This window comes from Ostrea edulis, chromosome 4 (genome assembly GCF_947568905.1).
Source record: "Ostrea edulis chromosome 4, xbOstEdul1.1, whole genome shotgun sequence".
Lineage (NCBI taxonomy): Eukaryota > Metazoa > Mollusca > Bivalvia > Ostreida > Ostreidae > Ostrea > Ostrea edulis.
The window spans coordinates 32,963,498-32,989,473 of NC_079167.1; the positions used below are offsets into that span (position 1 = coordinate 32,963,498).

The 25,976-nt window shown below is 35.4% G+C and overlaps 1 protein-coding gene across 1 annotated transcript; it reads right to left on the reverse strand.

Annotated features, from left to right (window-relative positions):
* On the reverse strand, positions 1–24,420 carry LOC125672068 (BTB/POZ domain-containing protein KCTD5-like). Its single transcript, XM_048908159.2, has 6 exons — positions 24,067–24,420; positions 19,517–19,625; positions 7,996–8,087; positions 7,467–7,562; positions 6,759–6,884; positions 1–3,977 (listed from the first exon to the last, which is right to left on the reverse strand). The coding sequence occupies exons 1-6, from the start codon at positions 24,256–24,258 to the stop codon at positions 3,948–3,950; spliced, it is 645 nt and encodes a 214-aa protein (XP_048764116.1). The 5' UTR covers positions 24,259–24,420; the 3' UTR covers positions 1–3,947.
* Between the last annotated feature and the right edge of the window lie 1,556 nt (positions 24,421–25,976).

A 25,976-nucleotide genomic window follows, 5' to 3' on the forward strand; every position in this document is an offset into this window, starting at 1 on the left:
TGTACATTTATAATTTAATCAAATGTCTTTACAAATGGTCAAGTATGGATATCATAAAACGTACTACCGTGATACACAATACAATCAAGAGATAATCACTATGCATACAGAAGACATTTAGACATTTATACAAACGTCCGGTAAAAATGTGCTGCCAGTCGATCATCAGGATCACATTTCAGAATACCGACATTTTAATTCCCTACATTGCTAACTTCTCCAATTTTCAGAAATTTCAGCAATTTATTTTTGTAATTTCATTTATAATGAATCTGAAACTGTGGAAATGTTAGGATGAGCACACTATTCCTACAGGAAGCCAGTACAGTTTCAGTGCTGACAGAAGCTGTGTGCTGCACACTTCTTACATGATGGACTAGTCACAAAGGGAGGTAACATGGACACAATATACAAAGGGAGATAACAATATTCAGTATCATTCTGACAAAACAGCAAAAGCTTATGTTGTACAATTAATTTAACGCAGCCTCTGGGATTTGCATAGTTCCCAATTTTACAATGCACTAGCACGTTGTTAAGTTGTTGAAATGAATATTAGTATACAACCTTCTATAATACTTATAAATATATATAAATAATTTATTCATACTGAAACTTTTTGACTACAATGTGAAAAATGAATGTCGAGCTTTAGTGTTGATGCACCCATTCATAGGTTTGAGAAATATGCTGACCAGCTAAACGTGGGTTCCTATACTTAAAATGATAGACATCATAAAATCGATTATTTTTGTGGAGTCTAACTTTATTGATTTAAAAAAATAACAATACGCATGTTCAGGTGGACCTGACATTGTCAACAAACGAGAATTCCACACACACCCCCTTCCAAAAATTAATGATTTTATAATGGACAATAGGTTTACTGAAAACATGACCATGAATGGATGTTGTCTATAAAAGGCACACACAACAGCAGAGAGACTCCAGTCATGACTTACAACAACACAATGATTTGGTGTAAAGAGGGGGTGGGTGTGTGGTTCATGTCCTAACACATACAGGAGGAAATTCCTCGACATTCTTGTCGCCAGTGAACAAAAATTTGTACAAAATCTTAAAGTCACACACAAGTTGTCTACCTTTGCTAATATCTTCATCAAATACATGTACATTAAACAGAGGACCGAAATATTTTTTCTCTCTCCCAATATCTGTTTTATCTATATTTTGACAGTCAAAAATGTAAACATTTCAAATGCATTAAACAGAGAGGACAGTATGACTAAAGATCAAAAAGAAACATATCCAAGTTACACATTTCTGATGCCCTTAAATTCAAAACATTTCTGTAAATTCCAAGTGTGTTTTACTTAAATCTTAGCAGGTAATTGAATATCTATACTACAGGACCTTCGGATTAAATAATGCTAACTTCTCTCTGGAATACATGGGCTCTAAAGCAGTCAGGGAGAGCAATCCTGTGGTAATGTTCCTAGTGACACTTTTTATTTTACAGTGCTGCAACTACATTGATGCACCTGTGTTTTTTAAGTACATTATGTTAACAAATGAACAGTTACACAAAACACATGAACTTTGATCCAGGAAGCAAAACTTTCTATCACTTTGTATACTTTTCAGTAACTGTACCTGTTTTTGAGTGCTATAAATCATGCAGTTTTATTATTAAAAAAAAAATTTTGACATGCAAAATTTGAAATAACAACAAAAAAAATAAATAAAATGCTTATATGCTAGTTCCAAGAAAAATATAGCTATAATAAGGGAAACACAATTCATAAAAGGTATATGAAATAGTTCACACCAAAAATACAATCTCTTAAAATAGTCTGATGCTTACAAAGCACTAAACAAAAAAAGTTATAAAAGAACAAGGATTGGACCATTCCTCCGTTTACTTCCTTATGTAACATATCTTACTTCCCCTTAAGGATGTATACCAATCAAACTCAGGCGAGAAACTCAAGATACCAGTCTGAGTAATAAAGCTGAGGTGGTGTTAGATATTGAAAACTTTGCCTAATGTAGCAAAAATTCGCAATTTTATAATCGAGAGAAGAAAAAGTGAGGGGGAAGGGGGGGGGGGGGGGGGGACGGGGGGGGGGGGGGGGGGGGGGGGGACTCGCACTGTGTACTCTACCGATCACCTGCTTAAACATTTTAATTCATGGAGCAAGCTGAGATGAAATCGAAAAGGACAAATAATACATTTCTAATTTTATTTTTGCCACAATGATTAGCCCAGTACTTCCATTGTGATGATGTGTGTTGTTCTTCCTTAAGGATTCTTCTCCTATCAATTCTTTTGAGGCAAAGGAAAGTGGGTGTGGCAGTTCTTATTTTTTGTGAAGGTCATTTCAAGGTTACACTTTTATAACAAAGAATCTTTAAATTCAATCCGAGCAGTTATATAATTTACATACTTGGGATTCATTTCAAATTTTGCAGCATATCCACAATATATGATTATATAAATTCTGTCTGTTTGCAAAGCAGAACTAATAAACATTGGCCAACTCATTCAGATATAGGAAAGACCAAATTTCCTCTGATAATTTTTAAAATTACATTGATCATTACTTCTGCCATTCTTCAACTCAGTTTCTTTGAAAGTTTTCACCTAACAACACTGGTGTAATAAAACGCATCATGACACATAATAAAGCAGGGTATTGGATCATATAAGAAAGAGAAAATGATGTTTTAAATTTTTGCCTTTTAGAAAATATTAGGAATATAGGAAATACGGCATTTAAAATGGTTCTCAAAAGGGTAGCAAGTTCACGATACCATAAAAACATACAACTGCAGATTCCTCATTTTATGGGAGTAGACATATCACTCTTGGATGTCGAATACCATGAACATGAATTTGCAAGTGGACTGTTAATCAAGAGCTTTTACACGTCAACCCAACTTTGAATAAATCTTATCATAGCAAAATTAAAATAAATGCGAGTAATTTTGATTCGCAAGCAGCGTTTCTCACTCAATTACTAAATAATAAATTCCTCGAATATATTTAGGAATCTACAGAATGCCCCTGTTCCTTTTGTCAGTCACAATTTCTATCCAGAAAATTCTTTCTGCTGTGATATCATTCAACTGGAGACAAAAGTCAGTACAAATGAGGGATGAAAATGATAGTTTACTGTCGTGATTCACCAAAAATATTGTTCCCAATAATTCAAGTTTCCCAGACCCAGTTCAATGTTACAAATTTATGTAAGAAAAAGTCATGTGGCTTCATGACCTACACAGTTTATAAAATACACACATACAGCGCATATCATTTAACTTTTCTAAGTGATGAAAAGAATCCATCTGTAATATCACATTGTGCAGTCAACAGTTTAATATGTATAATATACACTGAAAACTCAGGATTCACCATATTTCCTACCTGTAGATGGCATACACACCAGATAGCGTAAGCAGAGAGATTACGAATTGTTAGAAAACTGTGTGTTAATAATCAGTGAAAGCGGTTTTATATATGCATGTCAAATTAAAAGATGCTTCAACATAAAAAAAAACACCTAAACATCTGTTTAATATCAAACTGAAAATATCAAGAATTATTTTTCATCCAGACAGCTATTATTGAAACCAGATTGTAATAGGGAGGATGTTTTAAGCGGCACAAAATCACTCTATAAATGGGAGGTACACAATCTGTTCATAGTAAACTATATTACATGAACTCGGATACATACAAACACAATTCACGTAAAGTTCTATCTAACAGGAAATTCCAATACACTAAAACATAAAAATCTCCTGGACTCCAGAGTGAGGAGATCGTCCTGAATCAATGCCAGTTTATAATGTATTGCACCAAATGGGAGATATCTGAAGAGATGGAGAGCCTGTGGACAGGTGCCCTGTGGACAGGACCACGTCACATGTTTTGGTCAATGTCATGAGATGTCTACATTTACATTCAGGTTCATTGGCTGGTCTCACATCCGAGAACCTTTCTGTTGTAACACCTACAAATACAGACCAACAACAGTTATATATAGTGAGGTTACACTGTAAGCTAGCCTTGATTCTGTTGTAACACCTACAAATACAGACCAACAACAGTTATATATAGTGAGGTTACACTGTAAGCTAGCCTTGATTCTGTTGTAACACCTACAAATACAGACCAACAACAGTTATATATAGTGAGGTCACACTGTAAGCTAGCCTTGATTCTGTTGTAATGCCTACAAATACAGACCAACAACAGTTATATATAGTGAGGTCACACTGTAAGCTAGTCTTGATTCTGTTGTAATGCCTGAAAATACAGACCAACAACAGTTATATATAGTGAGATATAGTGTAAGCTAGTCTTGATTCTGTTGTAATGACTGAAAATACAGACCAACAAGTTATATATACAGTCAAACCTGTATAAAGAGACCGTCCAACGGAGAATGGAAACAAGAGGCCCATGGGCCACATCGCTCACCTGAGTCACTTTAACACATGGAAAATGGTTCTTGAGAAGAAGATTTTTCCTATATAAATACATATAAAATGTGGTTTCCCCTAGTGTGGCCCCACCCGACCCCCAGGGGCCATGATATGAACAAACTTGAATCTGCATTATGTCAGGAAGCTTCCATGTAAAGTTGAACTCTTCTGGTTCAATGGTTCTTGAGAAGAAGATTTTAAAAGATTTTTCCTATATAAACACATATATATAAAATATGGTTTCCCCTATTGTGGCCCCACCCGACCCCTGGGGGCCATGATATGAACAAATTGAATCTGCATTATGTCAGGAAGCTTCCATGTAAATTTGAACTCATCTGGCTCAATGGTTCTTGAGAAGAAGATTTTTCCTATATAAATACATATAAAATATGGTTTCCCCTATTGTGGCGCCATCCGACCCCTGGGGGCCATGATATGAACAAACTTGAATCTCCATTATGTCAGCAAACTTCCACGTAAAGTTCAACTATACTGGTACAGTGGTTCATGAGAAGAAGATTTTTAAATGACCCCACCCTATTTTTACACTTTTGTGATTATCTCCCCTTTGAAGAGAACCTGGCCCTTAATTTGAACAATTTTGAATTCCCTTCAACTAAGGATGATTTGCATTAAGTTTGAATGAAATTGGCTTACTGGTTCTGGAGAAGAAGAGTTTTAAAAATGTTCAGTGTATTTTTACTGATTTGCTATTATCTCCCCTTGGATAAGGGGGTTGGCCCTCATTTGAACAATTTTGAATCACCCAAGGATGATTTGTGCCAACATTGGTTAAAATTGGCCCAGTGGTTTTGGAGAAGAAGTTGAAAATGTAAATGTTTAACAGACAGACGGACGGATAAAAAGCGATCAGAAAAGCTCACTTGAGCTTTCAGCTCAGGTGAGCTAAAAATGTCACTTATGACAGGTGGTCTCTTAATACAGGTTGCCTATTTTCCGCAATTAATGGATAAAATTTCGCAAATAATTTGTACAATGGAGAAAATGACTACATGTGTTTGGAATTTATCATTAAGAATATCAAGTACGGTTTTAATAGTTGTAAAATAAAATTATTAATACACTGTAGTTAAAAATCTAGAATACAATGTATTGTATCATAATTTATTATTCATCAAAAATTACATTTAATCTATTTAAGAATGATAAACTTTGCATGCATTTCATATGACATTTAAACGAGATTTATAACTTTATATTTATAAACTGCATGTAAATTTTCTAAAACTTAAACACTTTGTTGTAAAGAGTATTTATGTATAGCCTACTTGTAAAGTGTAACTAAAAAATGCAATGCTTGTGGTTGGAAAGCAAATGGTGAAGTGTTGCGTCTCCTTTTGTACAATACATGCTGGAAATGTTATTCAATTTGAGAAACATTAAATAAATTACAATATCCATTGTACATGCACAACAAATCTTTAAAGCTTAGAACTAATGAAGGCAACTTTCTTGAACTCGGACGTGTCAAATACTCGGGACATGTCGAAGTGAGCCGCTAGTTCCGGTCATTATTCTGGAAACCTCGAGTGTCTCATGCAGGAAAACTGCGAATACTACGTTTCAAATTTCAGTCCTAAGCATAATATTTACCTGATTTATATCACAATCGGACAAAATTTTCACTCTGTTGAACATAATGGTATAACAAGTGATAGATTTTCATTTCCGATCTAGCCTACTCGGCACTTCTTAAAGTTTGTTGAAATCCACACCTTCAAATACACCAGCCTTGATTCCCTGATCCTTGATTTTGTTAAACAAACAACAACTCAGGTTTTATTAATTAACCACACACGACACTGCATGTTGACAGCTTGGGTATAATAATTTATTCAGAGGGCCAACTAAACAACATCACCGCCAAACTGTGCGTATTAAAACGAAAGTGTTAGGGGCGATAATTCCCAGAATAGTCGTGCATTTGAAAACGAAAGTGTTAGGGGAGATAATTCCCAGAATAGTCGGCTCAACCGAAATCGAAAGTAGTTATCACGTTGTAATAAAAAAATGCAGTCATTGAATAGAGGTAAAATTTCGTGAAAATACACGAAAAGGTTGTAAAAATCATGGTTGTTGGTCGCGTCAGACAGGTGGTCGTTTAATACAGGTAAAATATATAGAGTAACGTCTTGAGGGGGAACTTTTTATGGTCACATACGACAGTGAGTCGCTTAATACAATGGGTCGCTATGGCAGTTTTGACTGTAGTGAAGTTACACTGTAAGCTGGTCTTGATTCTGTTGACACTATGTTGAGGGAATATCTTTGTTTGTATTTACCTTAGCCTTTTCTGATGGTTCTGCTTCCTGTCCATTGACAATGTTGGGGCACTCTTTAGAGACAACACAAAGGAATTCTGCATGATCTTCACTACCGTAGTTGTACTGGGAGCCAATGTTCACCAGCTGGAAGCAGAATTGTAAGAGGTCAGGCATCACTTCACCCTGTACTTTACATTTTTGTTCAGTAAAACATCTATTTTCAGTGAAAGTTATCTGTATTTCTATAAATATTGGAAAGGTTCATTATTCTATGGCAGCAGTTTCTCATATTTGATAAGTTGATTCAGATATACAGACAGAAAATGAAAGGCTATTGAGAGTTGGTTAAGAACCACTCCAAATGAACTCTGACTTCACCTGTTGAAACTTCAAGTCATCAGATTCACCTGATCAAACCTCTAGCCATAAGACTCACCTGTTCAAACTTCAAGTAATCACACTCACCTGTTCAAACTTCTAGTAATCAAACTCCCCTGTTCAAACTTCTAGTCATCAAACTCCCCTGTTCAAACTTCTAGTCATCAAACTCACCTGTTCAAACTTCTAGTCATCAAACTCACCTGTTCAAACTTCTAGTCATCAAACTCCCCTGTTCAAACTTCTAGTCATCAAACTCACCTGTTCAAACTTCTAGTCATCAGACTCCCCTGTTCAAACTTTTAGTCATCAAACTCCCCTATTCAAACTTCTAGTAATCAAACTCACCTGTTCAAACTTCCAGCCATCTGACATGGCGGACACGATTTGAGTGAGTTCCTCTTCTGAGCACTGTAAGACTCTGTATACACTTTTGGTGCTGGACTAAAAATGGACAGCAAAAAGGAATTGAAACCGAATTCAGGGTAATATCACATTTACGATTAAAAATGAAATGATTAATACTGGACTGCGAAATAAGTCAAAACTCATGATAATTTTGACCTTTAATTAACAGTGTAATTGTGATACAACATGGTAAGCAATATCACTGAATTGTTGTGTATGGTTGTCTTTTGAATATCGTACAGAGCTTAACTTTTCATGAAGGTTCATTTTTGTGGTAATCATCAATGAATAATCTGAATTAATTGACATCTCTAGGTGGTGGGGAAAAAAGGAAAACAAATTAGAAAACCTGAGTTATGTACAGCATGAACTACTGTCACTATATACAATGCATGGAACCAAATAAGCCTCACTCATCAATCATGAATTTCATATTACACTGAAAAAACAGCAGGAAGACACTGGTCACCTGATTCTGTTTGGCATCTCTTTCTTTGATTTTTTCTTTAACAAGCTTGATCAGATCCGTGATATTGTAGAATTCCGCCTCCTCTAACACACCTGCAATAAGAAGAAAACAAATCTTGGTGTAATTTACATCTTGAGAAAGCACATGGCTGATACAGTCAATCTAGGTAGAGGAGAGCGAGGAGCATCCCTGATATCAGAATCATTTGTAACATGATTATCTAAACAAATTCTGCTACATTACAGTGTGCCCCATTTATCAGTGTCTTGAATTACACAAGGACACGTGCAGTGAGGGCTTACACATTAATGGTGAGGATTAGAGGATCTAATTATACAGAATCTCGTAGATGGAGTATGATAATTCAGTCAGTGGATTGGTGCAACACATCAACATGTAATGGTTAATGTTCATATGTATAATACTAAACTGTAATATATTAACAATAATAAACAATAGTAATATCATGACATTATAGTCATAGTGTTTCTTACACGTAATAATAGTGACATTGTATTTATCGTAGTGACTGTGAATACTGAATGGCAATTATCGTGAAACTGACTACAATGACTATACTCTTTATAGCCTTAAAATAGTAAACACAAGTTTCTAATAATACTGACAATGGTTGACAGTTAGCAGTTTATAGCACATGAGAGATTGTCTAAGGTTAAGATAATTACTGATGAATGATGATTGTTAATCCACCCTGTGAATATGGCTGTGTAGTATTGATGTGCAACTTAATGTCTATCACTTCACATTGATTTAGAGTGGATTCTCCCCAGAGACTTCAAAACCTAGTTATCAGTAAATTTACTCCCAAAATCTAACGTGAACCCCCAGCCTCCATCACCATACAGAAAATGAAATCTACTCCACGTCACAAGAGAAGTCTATTTCAGGACCCAAAAAACTGCATCATCACCTTGTGATAAAATAAAAGCCTACAGCAGTGAAATTAATGTTTTAGTGGGGGGAAATACTTGGGTTTCCATGCAGGCCTCAGAGATGCATGATTTAGATTGTTAACACTCAGTTAGCAAATTTGATTTTTACCAAATTAAAGCACAAGGAGATTTATGATAATCACAATGTTAAATAATATCACACCTCTCCCCACCAAGCTGGACAGGCACATGGCCTCTGGAATGAAGATACATTAGCATTCACTAATTAACCAAACAGGCTGAAGATCTTCAATAGAAAATCAATACTGGCTACTGCTTGAAACTGATTAACTTTAATATCATAGGTTATATGTTGTGATCACTTTAAGTCAGTGGGTGGACAAACTGAAAACAATTCCCAGTATACCCGATGTACAGAGGAAGTCGCCGATCAATTTTATATCCAAGAAAAAACTCAGCAGCAGAGGCCCAGTCCAGTGCCAGCAGTCAATAAACTCGTAATTTTGCCATAATATTGTTGTTTCTCTGTATCTACCTGAACCAAAATCAATGCATACTGTGCATTAAACTGGGAATATTGCTCACGAAAAAAATATATATAATAAAATAGGCATGTGCTCACATTGAAAATAGTTTACGATAAGGAAGGCTTGGGTTGCAATATAAATCTGTTGCAACTATGGAATGTTAACTGACAGGACTTGTAGCACATAGGCAAATCAGGCCCATATCCTCCCGACATAATTTGTGTTATTTTAACAGACAATCATGACCACAATGGAGGAAGCTTCCAGACATACGATTACATACCATGCATTGACATCCCTGATCCATTCCTTCTGGGAAATCTTGCTAAAAGACTGAATGGCATAATTGTTTGAGTTTTATATCAACAGGAAGGCAAAAATGTTGTTACAAGAATTTTGAACAGAATTTGAATTATATAGGTCTTAACTTGTGGATGAAAACTTTAAACATTTTCATGTATGTCCATTTTAACTATACTCATCTGAAACCTCGTTTCAGTTTATAGTCATTGCAGGGTAAAATACAGCTTATAGGGGTTACTAGGGGAACTTCTGAGGATTAGGATTGAACTCCCTTGGGGAGGGAGGGTCCTGGGGGAAGACAACTCATCTCACAAAGTACAATATCCCAGAACAAGAATATAAATCACTAATCAGTTTATTTTGTTGTAGTATAATGGTAACAGAATATGAGAGTAGATTATATAGAAAGTTTTTTTGTCTTTGGTTAAAATTCATGTTATACAATCTTATATAGGGAATTTCTGCAATTTTGTACAATGTTGAACAGAAAATTATTTTATCAATGAAAGGGGAAATACATGTACTCATATTTTTCAAAAGGGAAGGTACCTTTTATTGGTAGTAAAAACAACCTTGATAAATCCCTGCATTGAGACATTTTTATAAAACATGAATCAGATCCCTGCACAAAGATCAAACCAGTTACCTACACAGTTCATTAAGAACGACACTACAATAAAATCCTATACAACATTATTTAGGGTTAAATGGAAAATGTCCATTTTCACACATTTCTGCCATCTATTTGTTAGAGAAGAAAACTCTTTCATTGCTCTAAAATTTAAATATTTTATTTGTTAGTGTGGCAATTGTTTAAATTACATCCCTAATATTGTTTTTCCCACTTGTGACCACTGACCAATGGTCTGCTTTCCAACAGAGAGCAGAAAAAAATTTCTGATGTTTCAAGCAAGTAATTTTTATTTCAAGTCCGAACTATATACTGTGAACAAGAAGCTATTTAACTGACATGTCAATGAAAATTTAAATTATTAATTTTGCAATAAGATGATACACTAATTGACCGTGTGAAGTAATTAGAATTTTTCTTGCAGAATGCACACTACATGCTGGTATTGAGTCAACATTCATATTTCTACACTGAATTGTAAAATGAAAAGTATTTTTTGTTAAGAAAATTATTTCAACATTACTTTTGCTTTAATTATGATGAAATATACTACTCAAAATTTGATAAGGATCATAGATATTTTTCTGTTTAAAAAATTAATAACTGTATAACTGGCAATAGTGTGTCCAAGTGAAATCAAAAACGTCTTCAACAAACTTGCATGTGCATTTCATTCCATGGGAAATGCGTTTCTCATCACAGTTTATGCTTTTGCTACCATTGCACAATTTGCATTCAGGCATCGGTGTCTGATTCTTTCTAAAATTTCAAACTCACTTGAGTGTTTACACTAGGTTTATCAACACAATGCCCCCTCAACATGTATGGCGTCGCCTGACGACAGAACAACTGGGCAGATGTATTGGAATGCTTGATGCTGGCTATTCACAACGTGACGTTGCAAATGCACTAAACGTCAGCCAGAGCGTTGTAAACAGGGCCTGGAACTGACAGCAAACTTTTGGTACAGCAGCACACCGACATGGGGGTGGTCGTCAGAGGTCGACAACCCAACGCCAAGACCATTTTGTGGCTCTTTAGGCACGACGCCATCCCTTCTGGACAGCAACAAGCCTACATAACGACCTCCTGAACGACTCGGGGTGAATGTGTCCACTCAGACGATACGGAATCGGCTTCATAATGCAGGTCTCAACTCGAGAAGGGCATATGTTCGAGTCCCTCTGAGTGTTCGACACCAGCGGGAGCAATTGGACTGGGCTGAAGATCATGTCACTTGGACACAGAACGATTGGGTTCAAGTTCTGTTCACCGATGAGTCCAGGTATTGTTTGGACTTTACAGACAGGAGGCACCGAGTATGGCGACGACAAGGTGAACGTTTCCATGATGCCAACATCAGTGAACATGACCGTTATGGTGGTGGTTCCATCATGGTCTGGGGTGGAATCAGCAGGGATGAAAGAACAGATCTTCATGTCCTGCAGAGAGGAACAATGACGGGGGTGCGGTACCAGGATGAGATCCTCGATGTTTACGTCAGACCCTACGCTGGTGCTGTTGGCCCTGAGTTCATCCTGATGGATGATAACGCCCGTTCTCATCGCGCCAGGGTGGTGGAGCAGTACCTTCAGCAGGAGACAATTGTCCGTATGGACTGGCTAGCGCGCTCGCCGGACTTGAACCCGATTGAGCATGTATGGAACATGTTGCAGGTTGCCCTTTCACGTCGTAGAGCACAACCCATGACTTTGGCAGAGCTCGGAAACGCCCTCGTGGAAGAATGGAACAACCTTCCCACTGGAAACATCCGGGTGCTTATTGACAGCATGGCTCCGACGTTGTCAAGCCGTCATTGATGCAAGGGGAGGCCATACCCGGTATTGACACTTCATCGACTAAGTGTAATGATGGACTATCCCCAAAAACTGTGTAATTCTTTCTCTGGTTTGCTGTTAACTTTTTGTAATGAAATGCCTTTTGGTGTTGTTATCAGATTTCAAGCATTCCGTATTGATAAAAGTTCATGCCGTTCATGAATTTTCATTCATAACCTGAGTAAACACGTTTCTGAGTCAAATTTAAGTCTTTTGTTATGTTAGTGGTAAATTACACACATATAACCTAGTGATCCTTATCAAATTTTGAGTAGTATATAATGCATTAATGCTTAACTTCTGATGATAAATTCTAAAATGACTCCTAATGCTTTACAATGGAGAGGTGTGACAACTCTAACTCCTCACATTTAATCCTTGTGTAAGTTTAAAACCAAATCTCTCAGTGTATCGTTTACAGAATTCTGGCACATCAGAAAAAACAACCACAGGACTAGAAACTGATGATATTTGTTTATATAATGATAAAACAACCACAGGACTAGAAACTGATGACATTTGTTTAGATAATGATAAAAGAAACACAGGACTAGAAACTGATGATATTTGTTTAGATAATGATAAAACAACCACAATACTAGAAACTGATGATATTTGTTTCGATAATGATAAAACAACCACAGGACTAGAAACTGATGATATTTGTTTATATAATGATAAAACAACCACAGGACTAGAAACTGATGACATTTGTTTAGATAATGATAAAACAACCACAGGACTAGAAACTGATGATATTTGTTTAGATAATGATAAAACAAACACAGGACTAGAAACTGATGACATTTGTTTAGATAATGATAAAACAAACACAGGACTAGAAACTGATGACATTTGTTTAGATAATGATAATACAACCACAGGACTAGAAACTGATGACATTTGTTTAGATAATGATAAAACAACCACAGGACTAGAAACTGATGATATTTGTTTAGATAATGATAAAACAACCACAATACTAGAAACTGATGATATTTGTTTCGATAATGATAAAACAACCACAGGACTAGAAACTGATGATATTTGTTTATATAATGATAAAACAACCACAGGACTAGAAACTGATGATATTTGTTTAGATAATGATAAAACAAACACAGGACTAGAAACTGATGACATTTGTTTAGATAATGATAATACAACCACAGGACTAGAAACTGATGATATTTGTTTATATAATGATAAAACAACCACAGGACTAGAAACTGATGATATTTGTTTAGATAATGATAAAATGCTTTTGTAATTTGATTATAAAATATGACAATAAATTGTTGAAAATGCCTATTTGAATAAAGTATACTAAAAAATAAAAGATGACAACACACTGTAGAACATTATATACATCAATTCTACTGTCACCAAGTACATGTATTGTGATGAAAACACTGATGTAAAATCACCGTGTACAGATAATGAATCACACTTGTGCAGGTGCCCCTTGAGGACTCAAACTCTGGAAGTAACAATTATAAGTCTTTATGTAAATTTAGATGTAATAATTTTAAACTACCCATTGAGTGTGGAAGATGGAATAATACTTCTATAATACACAAACTATATTTACTTCAACAAGAAGTTTATGTAAATTTCTATTTGTTGTAAAGGAAAATGTGGATCTTACATAGCTTTAATAATTTCATTAGGATATAACTTGGTCTCGTGGTAATGTTCATTTGTTGAATCAATGTTTCTCTACTTTATACATAGTAATGTAAAAATATTTATTCCTGTACATGTATATGTATTACTCTGTATTTTCCAACCTCCTCTCTGTAATGTATGACTGTACATTTATGAGATTGATTAATTGATTGTGGGACCACAGAGTGAACTTCAACCATGCCCCAGAGAATACAAAGATAAAAAGGGGAGTTGGGTTTGTTTTTAAAAAAAAACAACATTATAGCGCAATTAATACCTTTTCAATATCGCAATTAATACCTTTTCATTTCCTTCAGATCATATAAATCTATATTAGTAGTAGAGAAGTCCAGTTAATATTTTTGGTACCTGGTAATCTTCCCCACTTCAGTGCCCATATCTCAGATTTGATGTAAACATTAACTGTACAGTGAACAGATGTCTTCATGATTGAATGAGAGACTCCAAGATTCAAGCATACAAAAAATTGTCTCCCATCAAAAGTATAAAATTTCTTGGATCTTCTCATTAAAACCCAAAGGAGGCCTTTTCTGACAGAGTATTTTTATAGTCAGGATTAGACACACTCCCTGATCAGCTGAGCAGTGGCTTGTGTTTGTTCAGTATATGGCTATCTGGGGTTAAAAATAGGAGTGATGCAAGACATCCTCCTGAGTACCTATGGACTCGTATCTTATTGCATACTAGGATGTTTAGAAGGCTGACTAAATGATTTGTACAATTAATTACTTAAGGATGAATAAAGGTGAGATAAACAATAATAGTAATCAAAGTTTACCAAGCATTGTAAGGCTGTGACTGAATTCCTCAGAAATAAAAGGAAAACTTGTCAAAAATGAAGGAAAACACCCTACCTGAAAAATATCATTTTCTGTCACTTTAGGTCAAACCAAGAGTGTTTCATTTATTCGAAAATGAGTCAATCAGAGGATTTCCTCTGTAAAGAGGAAAAACCACACCCCTGAAACAGTTGTCTGTTGTTTTTTATCACTGAATTCACACACAAGAATAAGACTGTTTATGGTGCAGTTAAATCCAGTCCCCAGTACTGTAATATCTACAGTGTTTCTTGCCATAAAATGTACTGTTTATTTATATTATAACAAAATTCTAGAGAATTTCATTTCTAGAAAGTATATGGTATAACTTTCCTAAACATTGTTCTAAAAATAGAACATGACATTTTCAGAGGTCACATGTGTCAATGAACAGCATTAAGTAAACATGTACTACATAACAATAGATCTTTTAATGAAGTAAAATTGTCTTTGTTCTTAGTTTTAAAACCAATCTGACTAAAATATAGATCTATATCATATATATATATAATATTATTATACCTCAGTATGAGAATTCTATGCAACGCGTAATCTGATTGGTCTAGACGGTCACATGTCAGGGATGACAAAACTTCATATCTCCCTCTCAAACATCATATCTCCCTATCATATTTACCGCTTGGGCAGCCTCGTGCATTTTCCATAAATTTAACGTCAAAGACGACGAAATGTATTGTGACGTCACAATAAGTCTGAGTCATTCTACTTCCATAGTTCGTAAGGCACAAAATATGCGGGTCTCTGATACACAGTTAAATCGCCTGGTTTGGGTTGATACAAAAACAAGCAAGTAAATCAGCATTCAAGGAGAATGGTAAAACAAAAACTGGTTATCATATCACTGTATTTCGCTGTTTGTACCTTCTAATTTGTTGAGACGCGATGTTACCGTTAGGGCAATCTCAGCTACATACATGTACAATGTAGGCCTATAGATGAGCGGACTCCTATCTCAAATGCAATTTTGTGGTCTTGCTTTGTTTCGGTATAATAAATAATTTATTGCATGAATGTTTGAGAGATATGAAGATTTATTCACCCCTCGGGGAATATGATTTTTCTTGGGTGAATAAATCTTCATATCTCCCTCACTATCATGCAATAAATGTATAATATAGGTCTGTACTTTAGTCGGGGCCTCCGTGGCCGAGTGGTTAGAGCATCGCGCTCAAAATCACACGGCCTCTCACCTCTGCCGGCGCGGGTTCGAATCCCGCTTGTGTCGTTAAGTGAGAAAGTTTCCCACTTTACTTTCAGAAGGTCAGTGGTCTCTTCCCAGGTACATTGTATCTGGGTTATCTCTTCCACCAATAAAAACTGGGCGCCACCAGATAACTGAAAAATTGTTGGGTGTGGCGGAAAACATCAATCAATCAATTAATCAACCAATGTACTTTAGTCAGATTGTGTAATGAGGAATTTCAAAGTAAAAGAAGCACACATTAAAATAAAAGCAAGGGTTTACAGTCTTGGGAATTGGATTTTCAAGGCCCTGAAATAATACTGAAAGAAAGCAGGCATATAAGAATTTAATTTTATCTGAACAAAGGCAATATCAATTTTTTTGTTTGATGCTCAGACATATTTCATAGCTTTTTTCGTATATATAATCAATCGAAAGTACTGAATAGCTCTAAGTGTGTGAATTCTGGCATCTACATGAAATATGTTATTACTTTGGCAACATTTTCAAGGTTTAATACTAGTATTTTTTACTTGCATTTCTGAATGTGCAATCCATCCCCAACTGAATACAAGAGGCCTATGGGCCACAATGCTCACCTGTGTCACCTTGGCCTTATTGTTCAGCTGTTGTGATTTTTTAAAAGATTTTTTTTTCTATCATGGGTTTGTTTCTTTAAAAGTAGGTCAAACTCCACAGTTAAGGTCACAAGGTTAAAAAGATTGATACCAAAAAATGATCTTATAACATGGAACGTCCATATAAATATGCACCTTATCACTCACCAATCAAAATTTATGAGCAATATGCAAGGGTAATGTTTCAGACAGACAAACAACATCCCCCCCCCCCCACTACAGTCACTGGGGCAAATGCTACTTTTGAAAAGAATTAAATTTTGTTTAAATTGATTTTCCTGTATATCCCATAAAAAACTTTGATATCCTATTGTAAACTACCCTATTCAGGAACCCTGAATTGAACAAGCTTGAATTTGAACTACCTGTAGATGCTAGCCTGTCAATATGACTTATCATGGCCTTGCTGTTGTTGAGATGAAAATATCTATATCTATACATTCTCATGTAAAACTTTATTCCCCTATTGTGGCCCCATCCTACTGCAGGAGGCTGTGCAATTAAATAAACTTGAATCTGCACTACCTGGGAGGCCTTGCATATTAGTATGGCTAATCATGGAATTTCTGTTCTTGAGAAGATTTTTTTCCCAGATATATCCAAATGTAAAACTTAAATCCCCTATTGTGGCCCCATCTTACTTTTGAGGGACACAATTTGAACAAAATTCAATTTGCATAACCTGGGAATGCTTGCATACTAATACGACTCAATCTGATTAAAATCAAATCCTTTGATCACGTAGATCGCCACACACGGATCTGAAGTAACCCAATAGAGGGTCAAGTCTGCATGACCTTTTGTTAAACCAATCAAATACATGCTGTCAAATTTCTGCAAGCGATGCTCTTGTGTCAATTTACATACGTTACAGATGACTGTGCCCATGATCGGAGGCTGCACACCTGTCAAAACATGCCATGTACATAATATCTACATTCCCTGCAAGTTTTGTTGTCTTAAACTTGTTAGAAAATCTCGGTGGAGAGGAAACAATATAAAAAATTTTGATTTGAAAATTCACATTAACCAAAGAAAGAAAACAGTTGATTACATGTAGCAGCGCACTAAATCTCAACATCGTTGAAAGTACCGATACAGGTGTGTGCCAGAAATGCTTAAGGTCGGTACAAAAGATTAAAGAACACTTAGTGGTCAAAGACAACTAGGCCTATTCAAATCGTACCCATCACCATTCATACATGAATCGTAATTGACAATTTTATATATTTATTTCGTGCATTTTGTTGTTTGTGAACCGAATAAATTAGACATTATTGTGAAAGTTTTGAAAATCCTTATGTGAGCACACAGTTTTATAGTGCGGAATAAACTTCTTGGGAGAAAGATTACTGTGACTTGTTTACGAATTAACTGGGACGTCATTTTCTGTATGGCGCAATCTGATGGCTGATGGTTCTTATTATATTCAAAACGAACTTAGGTCATGCAGACGTGACCTTCTATTGGTAAACTTCAGATCCTTGTGTAGCGATCTACATGAGCAGATCAAAGGATCTGATAGATCGAATATGACTAATCATGACCCTGTTCTTGAGAAGATTTTAAAATATTTTCCTATATATCTGCATGTAAAATTTAAATACATGTACCACATTGTGGCTTAATCCTACCCCCATGGGCCATGATTTTTAAAAAAAAACTTGAATCTACTCTATGTCATGAAGCTTTCATGTAGATTTAAACTTTTCTGGCTCAGCAGTTCTAAAGAGAGACATTTTGAAAGATATTTCCTATATATCTGCACAATTTTTTTTAATCCTTTATTGTGGCCCCATCCTACCCCAGTGGCCATGCCTTGAACAAACTCAAATCTACTCCTTTGTCAGGAAGCTTTCATAGGGTTACTGGTATCTGGGTTACTGGAGTCACCTTTCTGTAAGGGTTTGCAGTGGTTGCAAGACTGAACTGACATACAATCCCAAATTTATTTGTTTATTGAAATTATTTCAAAAGTTAACGGGATTTGAAATTTAGACTTAAGTCGATTCTCAGTTTATGGTCTTGAAGTTTTGAAAGTAGTGCTTATCTGGAAACGCGAAAAGCAGAAATTCAACCGTCGACAAAAAATTGTAATTAAGTATCATTACAGCACCAGAATCTAAATAATAACTTTAAGTAATCAAAGAATTATATCTTACTGTGGTGGTTTTCTGTTAGGTGCAAAGTGTTTAAGTGGAAACCCCTGTGTATACATTAAAACCCCATTTTGTTTACATGGTATTGCAATGCTATATTTAGAATTTCACCATTGGCCGATGGAGGTTGTCATACAAACGCAACTTCTGTTATCTGTTCCTCCCTAATAAGTGCTGGCACATTCGCTTAGTGCTTAAAAAGAAAAATATTGCTACTTGTCTGATTAGACAAACAATGACACTATCTCCTCTGAACCATTGATGAACAATTAAACAATTTGTACATGTACTACAAAATCACCAGACCTCTTTAGAACTAAAAGCAAACAATTCCATAAAATAACCAGACCGCTATAAAACTCTGAGTAAATATCAAAGATTTATTACAACATCTGAATCAAAAGAAGAACTTGTAAACAAAATTGTTGATTCTGGATGCATCGTCACAAACCACGACCAAAATGTACGATTCTCTCCTATTCTGGAGAGAGCTCAGAACTGTGGCTCAAGACATTGTTTCGAAAAATAAATCGAGATATAACCTATGCCAAAAAGACTTCATGGAGATAACAGAAAACCATATCATTGGACGACAACATAGTTTTGGGGTAATTTTTGCTTCACAAACTGAACTGTGTAATTATCAACTTCATTCCTTACAATTGAAATTTTTAACCAAACTTTTACATTTCAAAATACTTTTGCATGCAAACCACTTTATGAAAATCAACATTTACAAATGACTGGTACCTTCATCTGCTAAGTCTCTGTTCAGCACTACTTCATTACAGATTACTTACCTTCATCTGCTAAGTCCTTGTTTAGCACTAGTTTTCCATGCCGGAGGTAATTAAGAACTGGACCAAAGTAAGTTGGGTCACGATCTATCAGGTAAGCACCATTCTCATCCTGAAATAAAAATTACTCAAAGTAATCCATTCATAAAATTCACAAATTAATCTTGACATAATAGCTATGTTAAGGGAGTGGTATCTAATTAACACTACAGGTATCTCTATTCTGATCTGGTAAAATTCAGACCAATCATGGAGACAATTTTCATTCACACTAAACATAGAGACCATTCTATTTCGGTTTAATTAAGAGTAAGGTATTTAATATATACAATTCTCATTCTTTGAAATTAAAACAAAATGTATATTACACTGGTAAGTCTAGACTTTATTTACAGTAGACTACAGTGGTAAGTCTGGACTTTATTTACAGTAGACTACAGTGGTAAGTCTGGACTTTATTTACAGTAGACTACACTGGTAAGTCAGGACTTTATTTACAGTAGATACAGTGGTAAGTCTGGACTTTATTTACAATTGACTACAGTGGTAAGTCTGGACTTTATTTACAGTAGATTACTCTGGTAAGTCTGGACTTTATTTACAATTGACTACAGTGGTAAGTCTGGACTTTATTTACAGTAGATTACACTGGTAAGTCTGGACTTTATTTACAGTAGACTACATTGGTAAGTCTGGACTTTATTTACAGTAGACTACAGTGGTAAGTCTGGACTTTATTTACAGTAGATTACACTGGTAAGTCTGGACTTTATTTACAATTGACTACAGTGGTAAGTCTGGACTTTATTTACAGTAGATTACACTGGTAAGTCTGGACTTTATTTACAGTAGACTACATTGGTAAGTCTGGACTTTATTTACAGTAGACTACACTGGTAAGTCTGGACTTTATTTACAGTAGACTACATTAGTCTTTCCCAAATAATGAAATAAACAAGAGGATTGTTAAAAATTGCGCAGACCATGCTGTTATCTATTCCTATGTCAAACAGCAATGAAATTTTACAGAATTATTTTTCTATATAGCTTTAATCTCTGACTGATGTCCTTACTAATTGCAATAATAGTAATTTCCTCATGGACGTGCTGCAATTGTGATCAATGTATGCATGAATCTTAATAAATACAGTACACCTAGCTATTTCCACCATTGGGAATTTTCACAGAAATGAAATTGGAATGTAAATATAAAAAAATTAATTTTGAAATACATGTGAGTATGAACTGCAACGCTTTATGCCAGCCTACATTTTGTGAAGCGCTAACAAGCCAGCCTACATTTCGTGAAGCTTTAACAAGCCAGCCTACATTTCGTGAAGCGCTAACAAGCCAGCCTACATTTCGTGAAGCGCTAACAAGCCAGCCTACATTTCGTGAAGCTCTAACAAGCCAGCCTACATTTCGTGAAGCTCTAACAAGCCAGCCTACATTTCGTGAAGCTCTAACAAGCCAGCCTACATTTCGTGAAGCTCTAACAAGCCAGCCTACATTTCGTGAAGCGCTAACATATAAAGTGTGCTGAGATGAAGCACCACAGTTCATACCCTCGTGTATTTTCAAAAATGAAATTTATTTTCTAAATTTTTAAATCTAGGCAGGCTACTGACAAAGAAGTTGATGTTACATTTAAAGTCAGCATTTCATAAATTCTATGGTTGTTATAATGATCTAGTTTGCCAACACAGCCTGTTGTTAGGTCAAATGCTGTCGGACATATTTCATACCAATTGTTAGATCGTTCTTGGCACATTGATTCTGACTATAGATGACTGTTTACCTGATCAAGATATAGGGCTCACGGTGTGTGTGACCGGTTGACAGGGAATGCTTACTCCTGCTAGTCACACGTGGCCCTATTCACAAAACATCTTACGACTAAGATAAAAATTACAAACACAGTAATTATCTTCTTTTCTATTTCTTATAGACTTTCTTAATTCATATGTAAAGAAAATCTATGGTTCAGACAGAATTATTTTTTTCAGCTTAGTCATGAGATATTTTGTGAATAAAGGCCCTGATCCCACCCAACTCTCTATTTTGTATTTCTTATAGGAGTTATGAGATTAATAACTGATAGACAGTTATCTTTATCTTTCATGATTCCAGTAAAATCTTGATAACATTTTGAAATTTCACAAATATTGTTGTTTCATATTTCTTGAGTGGATGTAAGAAACAGCGACAAAATAAATTAAAAATAAAATCCTAGATTCCAAAATCTGTCTCATTTTTTGTTTATCCTTATTGTAACATAATTACAATTTCATTAAGATTCTGGTGCAATATCTGAAACAAAATTAAAAATATTATAATTTTTCTCCAATGTGTTTCTTCTAAAAATTATTGCAAAAGTGACATCAAGCGATTTGACTGAGCAGTGCACCTTAAAGCTGTATGATCCGATGTTCATGTATTATTTTTGTACATAACTACTTTCAAGCAGATTAAGTAGTATTTCAAAGTTATTAGCTTTCCCTTAATTGCATGCTTGAAAACATTTGCATGTTAAAGAAAACAGTGAGAAGATTATTTAGAAAGTAAATATATTGTGGTACGCATAAATCATCTGGAACACCTCGGACCTTTCACCGAAAACATGATGTTGTTCGGTGAAAGACTGATGTGCTCCGGATGACACAAAAATTATACGTCTGTTAGGCATCTATAAATAGCTCCATGCGCGTCAGGGAATCCCATCACGATGTATTAACTCAGACACAACTGTCTAATTTTAAGGCTGAAAAAGCGTAAAACAACGAATGACTAAGAGGTATATGATATTTTTATTTCTATTAAACCTATGGCACGGTACTGTTGTAACAAAAATACACAGATAAGATCACCAATGATTTGAAAGTTTGAACTGCACTCGTGACTGTCACTTGATATGGCTGAGTGACGGTGGTTATAGTAAACACCAATTTGAAATCAAGTAATTCTGGTTCAAACAGGTGAAATAATGTATGACATGTTGTCCAGCCTCCAAAAATACATACGTGCGATGATTTAACAGCGATTTTACAAGGTGGGGGGGGAAAAAATGCCAAAATTCAGACCATACAACTTAAATAAAATTCAGTGTAGCACTCAAGAAAACGCCATCACAAAGATGATAAATGCTAAATAACAAAAGGGGTATAAAACCAGCAGCAAGTTGGAAAATTGTCTACAAATAGCACAAGAGAGTTTCGGATAACAGGATCTCTGTGATAGACAATTCAGGGAGGGGAAACAAGATTGTCAACGAAAACTTGATTTGGACCATCAAAAACATGAATGAGAACAAATAATCAAACAATTTTAAGGAATACTTGCAGTTGTTGGGGTTTAGTACGGAACTGTACTTTTTATGAAAATATAAACAGTAATGGTACAGACAGACCACAAGGAATGGTATACGTTTTTGATGTCAGAGTGAATTAGGTGACAGACTGTTTATCAAACACAAGGGGAATATTTCGAGGAAATTGAGTGCACAATTTCTATGAAGCCCATGACATTGCAGCTTTCACAAAAACTGTCGTGACTACATGTATCATTTATGTGTGACTTTTTAAAGTAAAACATGGTTACAGTGAACACTGCAACACGCCTGTAGTGAATTCACTCTTACAATTAAGTAATTTTATTCCCTGTAGTTTTAAAGCATATTTATTAAATATGAACTTAGTGGATGTAATAAATTACATTCAGAATGAATCAAAATTATGCGTCTCCAGCATTTTGCTGCTACTATGTTTATTAATAACTACATTTGGTTTTGCTGTCGTCAAGTCCACATAATATTTTCATAGCCCTCATACAAAGTTTGCCATTAAAAGAGCTACATATTTCTAGTATCAGTTCCCAATTCTAAAATCCAGTGTAATTTTTTTGGCTACGCCAATTTCTTCGAAAAATTTGATAAACAAAACACTTCTTCACTATGCTAAGTTCGAGTACTTGGAAACTGTGGTACATACAATAATGAATATGTGCAAGATTGGTACCTAAGCCTTGTTTTTCCTTAAAAATATAATTAATAAACAAGATATAATATCAATAAATTGATCTTGTACATTTCTTGCTGCTCCACCTCAATATTTCAATGGTATTGGCAAGAACTGTTAATAAGATGTTTGTTCATGGAAATATATAATTGGGCTACTTTTATGTATCTGACCCCTGGATACTGCACATTCACAGAAATCAGCAAGAATTAACTTTTTTAAAATATACGACATCTTTCTGAGTTCATACGACAATACACTAAAGATGCTAGTCCTACATTCAATATGAAAATGGCAAGATATACATTTGATCACAAACCAGTAATGACTTAGGCATTTTGTATTGCAATGTTTTCAATAATTCAACATTATCATATCAACAACATTATTTTACCTGAACTTGACAGATGGTGTTACTTAAGAGTTAGTTTATAAATAAAACCAGGATATGTCAACAGTTATGGACAATGGACAGAAATTTATGATTTGAAAATGAAAAGAAACATAAATGAAAATTGAACTAATACATTACTAAAATACCTTATCTGAGTTAAGGTCTGGTTCGTCTTGTATAAGTCTATATAAGAAGGATTTGGGATCTCTACAAAGCGTGGTCCTAGTTGTCAAGAACACAGTCCCACCAACGTTCAGCTTCACCCACTGGCTATGCCTGTTTTCGGCAACTTTTGATTCCACGTCGGAATCCATCGCTTGGGTTTTTTCTGACGACATATTTATGACAATACCTTACAAAAACCTGAGGCAATCCCTGCAGAATTGCACAGCAGGTAAACAAACAATACGTCTTTAAGATTTCATCTGCACATCATATTAATCGTTCTCGTTTTTCTTCTCGCTATACTCTCGCTAAAATCCATGTTTATCAAGCGCTTTGAAAATTTTAAAAATTATAATTAGTAAGTGTTACGTTTACCAATTCGGATTAATATATTTTAAACTTGAGGACCATCATTTATCAAAATCAGAAACAACTTCGAGAATTCGATACTATTTATCAAATTCATACTATGAATGCTAGAAATATTCATTTCAAAAGGAATGAATTTGGTGGCAAAGTATGTTTGATCATAGGATGCTGAGGAACTACTGTTAGAGTGAGCGCATGTATACAAATGCTGTCTGACATGCTTCATACCGTTTGTTAGGCCGTTCTTGGCTCACTGATTTTTTACTACGGATAACTACGTTTACCTGATCAAGATATAGAGCTCACGGCGGGTGTGACCGGTCGATGGGGATGTTTACTCCTCCTAGGCACCTGATCCCACATCTGGTGTATCCAGGGACCCGTGTTTGCCAAACTTTAAATTTTGTATTGCTTTGTAAGAGTTATGTGATTGATAACTGTTCGTTAGCTTCACCTTTCATATGAGCGGCTCCCAAAATATTCCCAGGGAAGTTGGTTTTACTCTATGCTTTATCTAGGGGTCCAATTGAAACTATGGACTAAGATTTAGTATTTTACGACTTAAAATGCATAGATATATTTATTGTCAACCTAGCCCAAGGGTATTTGGTTGTTTATTTTCAACCTAGCCCAGGTGTGGTTCAGGTATCCACCCACCCACCCCCATATATACCTATATATGCGTGTCTGACATTACATCTATCAATGGAATTAAGATATTTCATTTGAAGAAAACGGAAGCAATGTTTGTGTTGGAAAAAAATTGCACATTGGGATAATAAATATCACCAAAAATTCCTAATTTAATGCAACGCACTCCATTCAAGAGCAGGATATTCGTAGTTTAAGGAGATGCGACTTGTTTCTGTTAGTGCCGGGCTGCTCTAGCAGAGAGATGCGACTAGTACCTGTTAGTTCAGGGCTGCCCTTGCGGTATCTTCGCATTTTGGTTAAAATGCCCTTATATTTACATGGTTTATAAATATTAAAACCTCGTAAAAAAGACAATGGTGTCTGAAGCTCAAAACCCAAAGTCTGCATCTTCTCCTTGAAGGTCTCCGGGACATGCGTCCTTAGTGATGTCAGGAAGGGTGTTCCACAGCCGGATGTTGGAAGAGAAAGGTGATGCGGATAATCTGCAATAAGGAAAATAGAACAATTGTTGGTGTCCTCTGGTAGCGGCCCCGAGATGTTGAAGATGGGGTGACTGGTTAATGAGTCAGTGAATGAGCTTGACACGTTGTCTATAAAGCTACAGGCTCTCCCATCCAAGCTTGCCAAGCACAGCAGGCACGCTGTTCTACGTTAGACGCTTTCCAGTTTTGGCCTGGGTATGGGGTTCCACATGCTTGACGAATATGGAGCGCCAAATTAACATAAACTCAAATAATTGAAGATATCTTCAATTATTTGAAGTTATCATCAATTCAATTATTGCTCTCTTTAATTGAATTAATGCGCGCATTAAATCAATTATTGCTCTCATCAAATGAATTAATGCGCGCTTCAATTCAATTATTGC

Excerpts from the sequence above, each read along its gene's own strand:
- LOC125672068 (XM_048908159.2), bottom strand. The coding sequence starts at position 24,258 with ATGTCGTCAGAAAAAACCCAAGCGATGGATTCCGACGTGGAATCAAAA. Across the intron at positions 19,626-24,066 it reads CAGACCTTAACTCAGATAAG|GATGAGAATGGTGCTTACCT; the intron begins GTATTTTAGTAA and ends TTTTTATTTCAG. Across the intron at positions 6,885-7,466 it reads ATGGCTGGAAGTTTGAACAG|CTGGTGAACATTGGCTCCCA; the intron begins GTGAGTTTGATT and ends TTCTGCTTCCAG.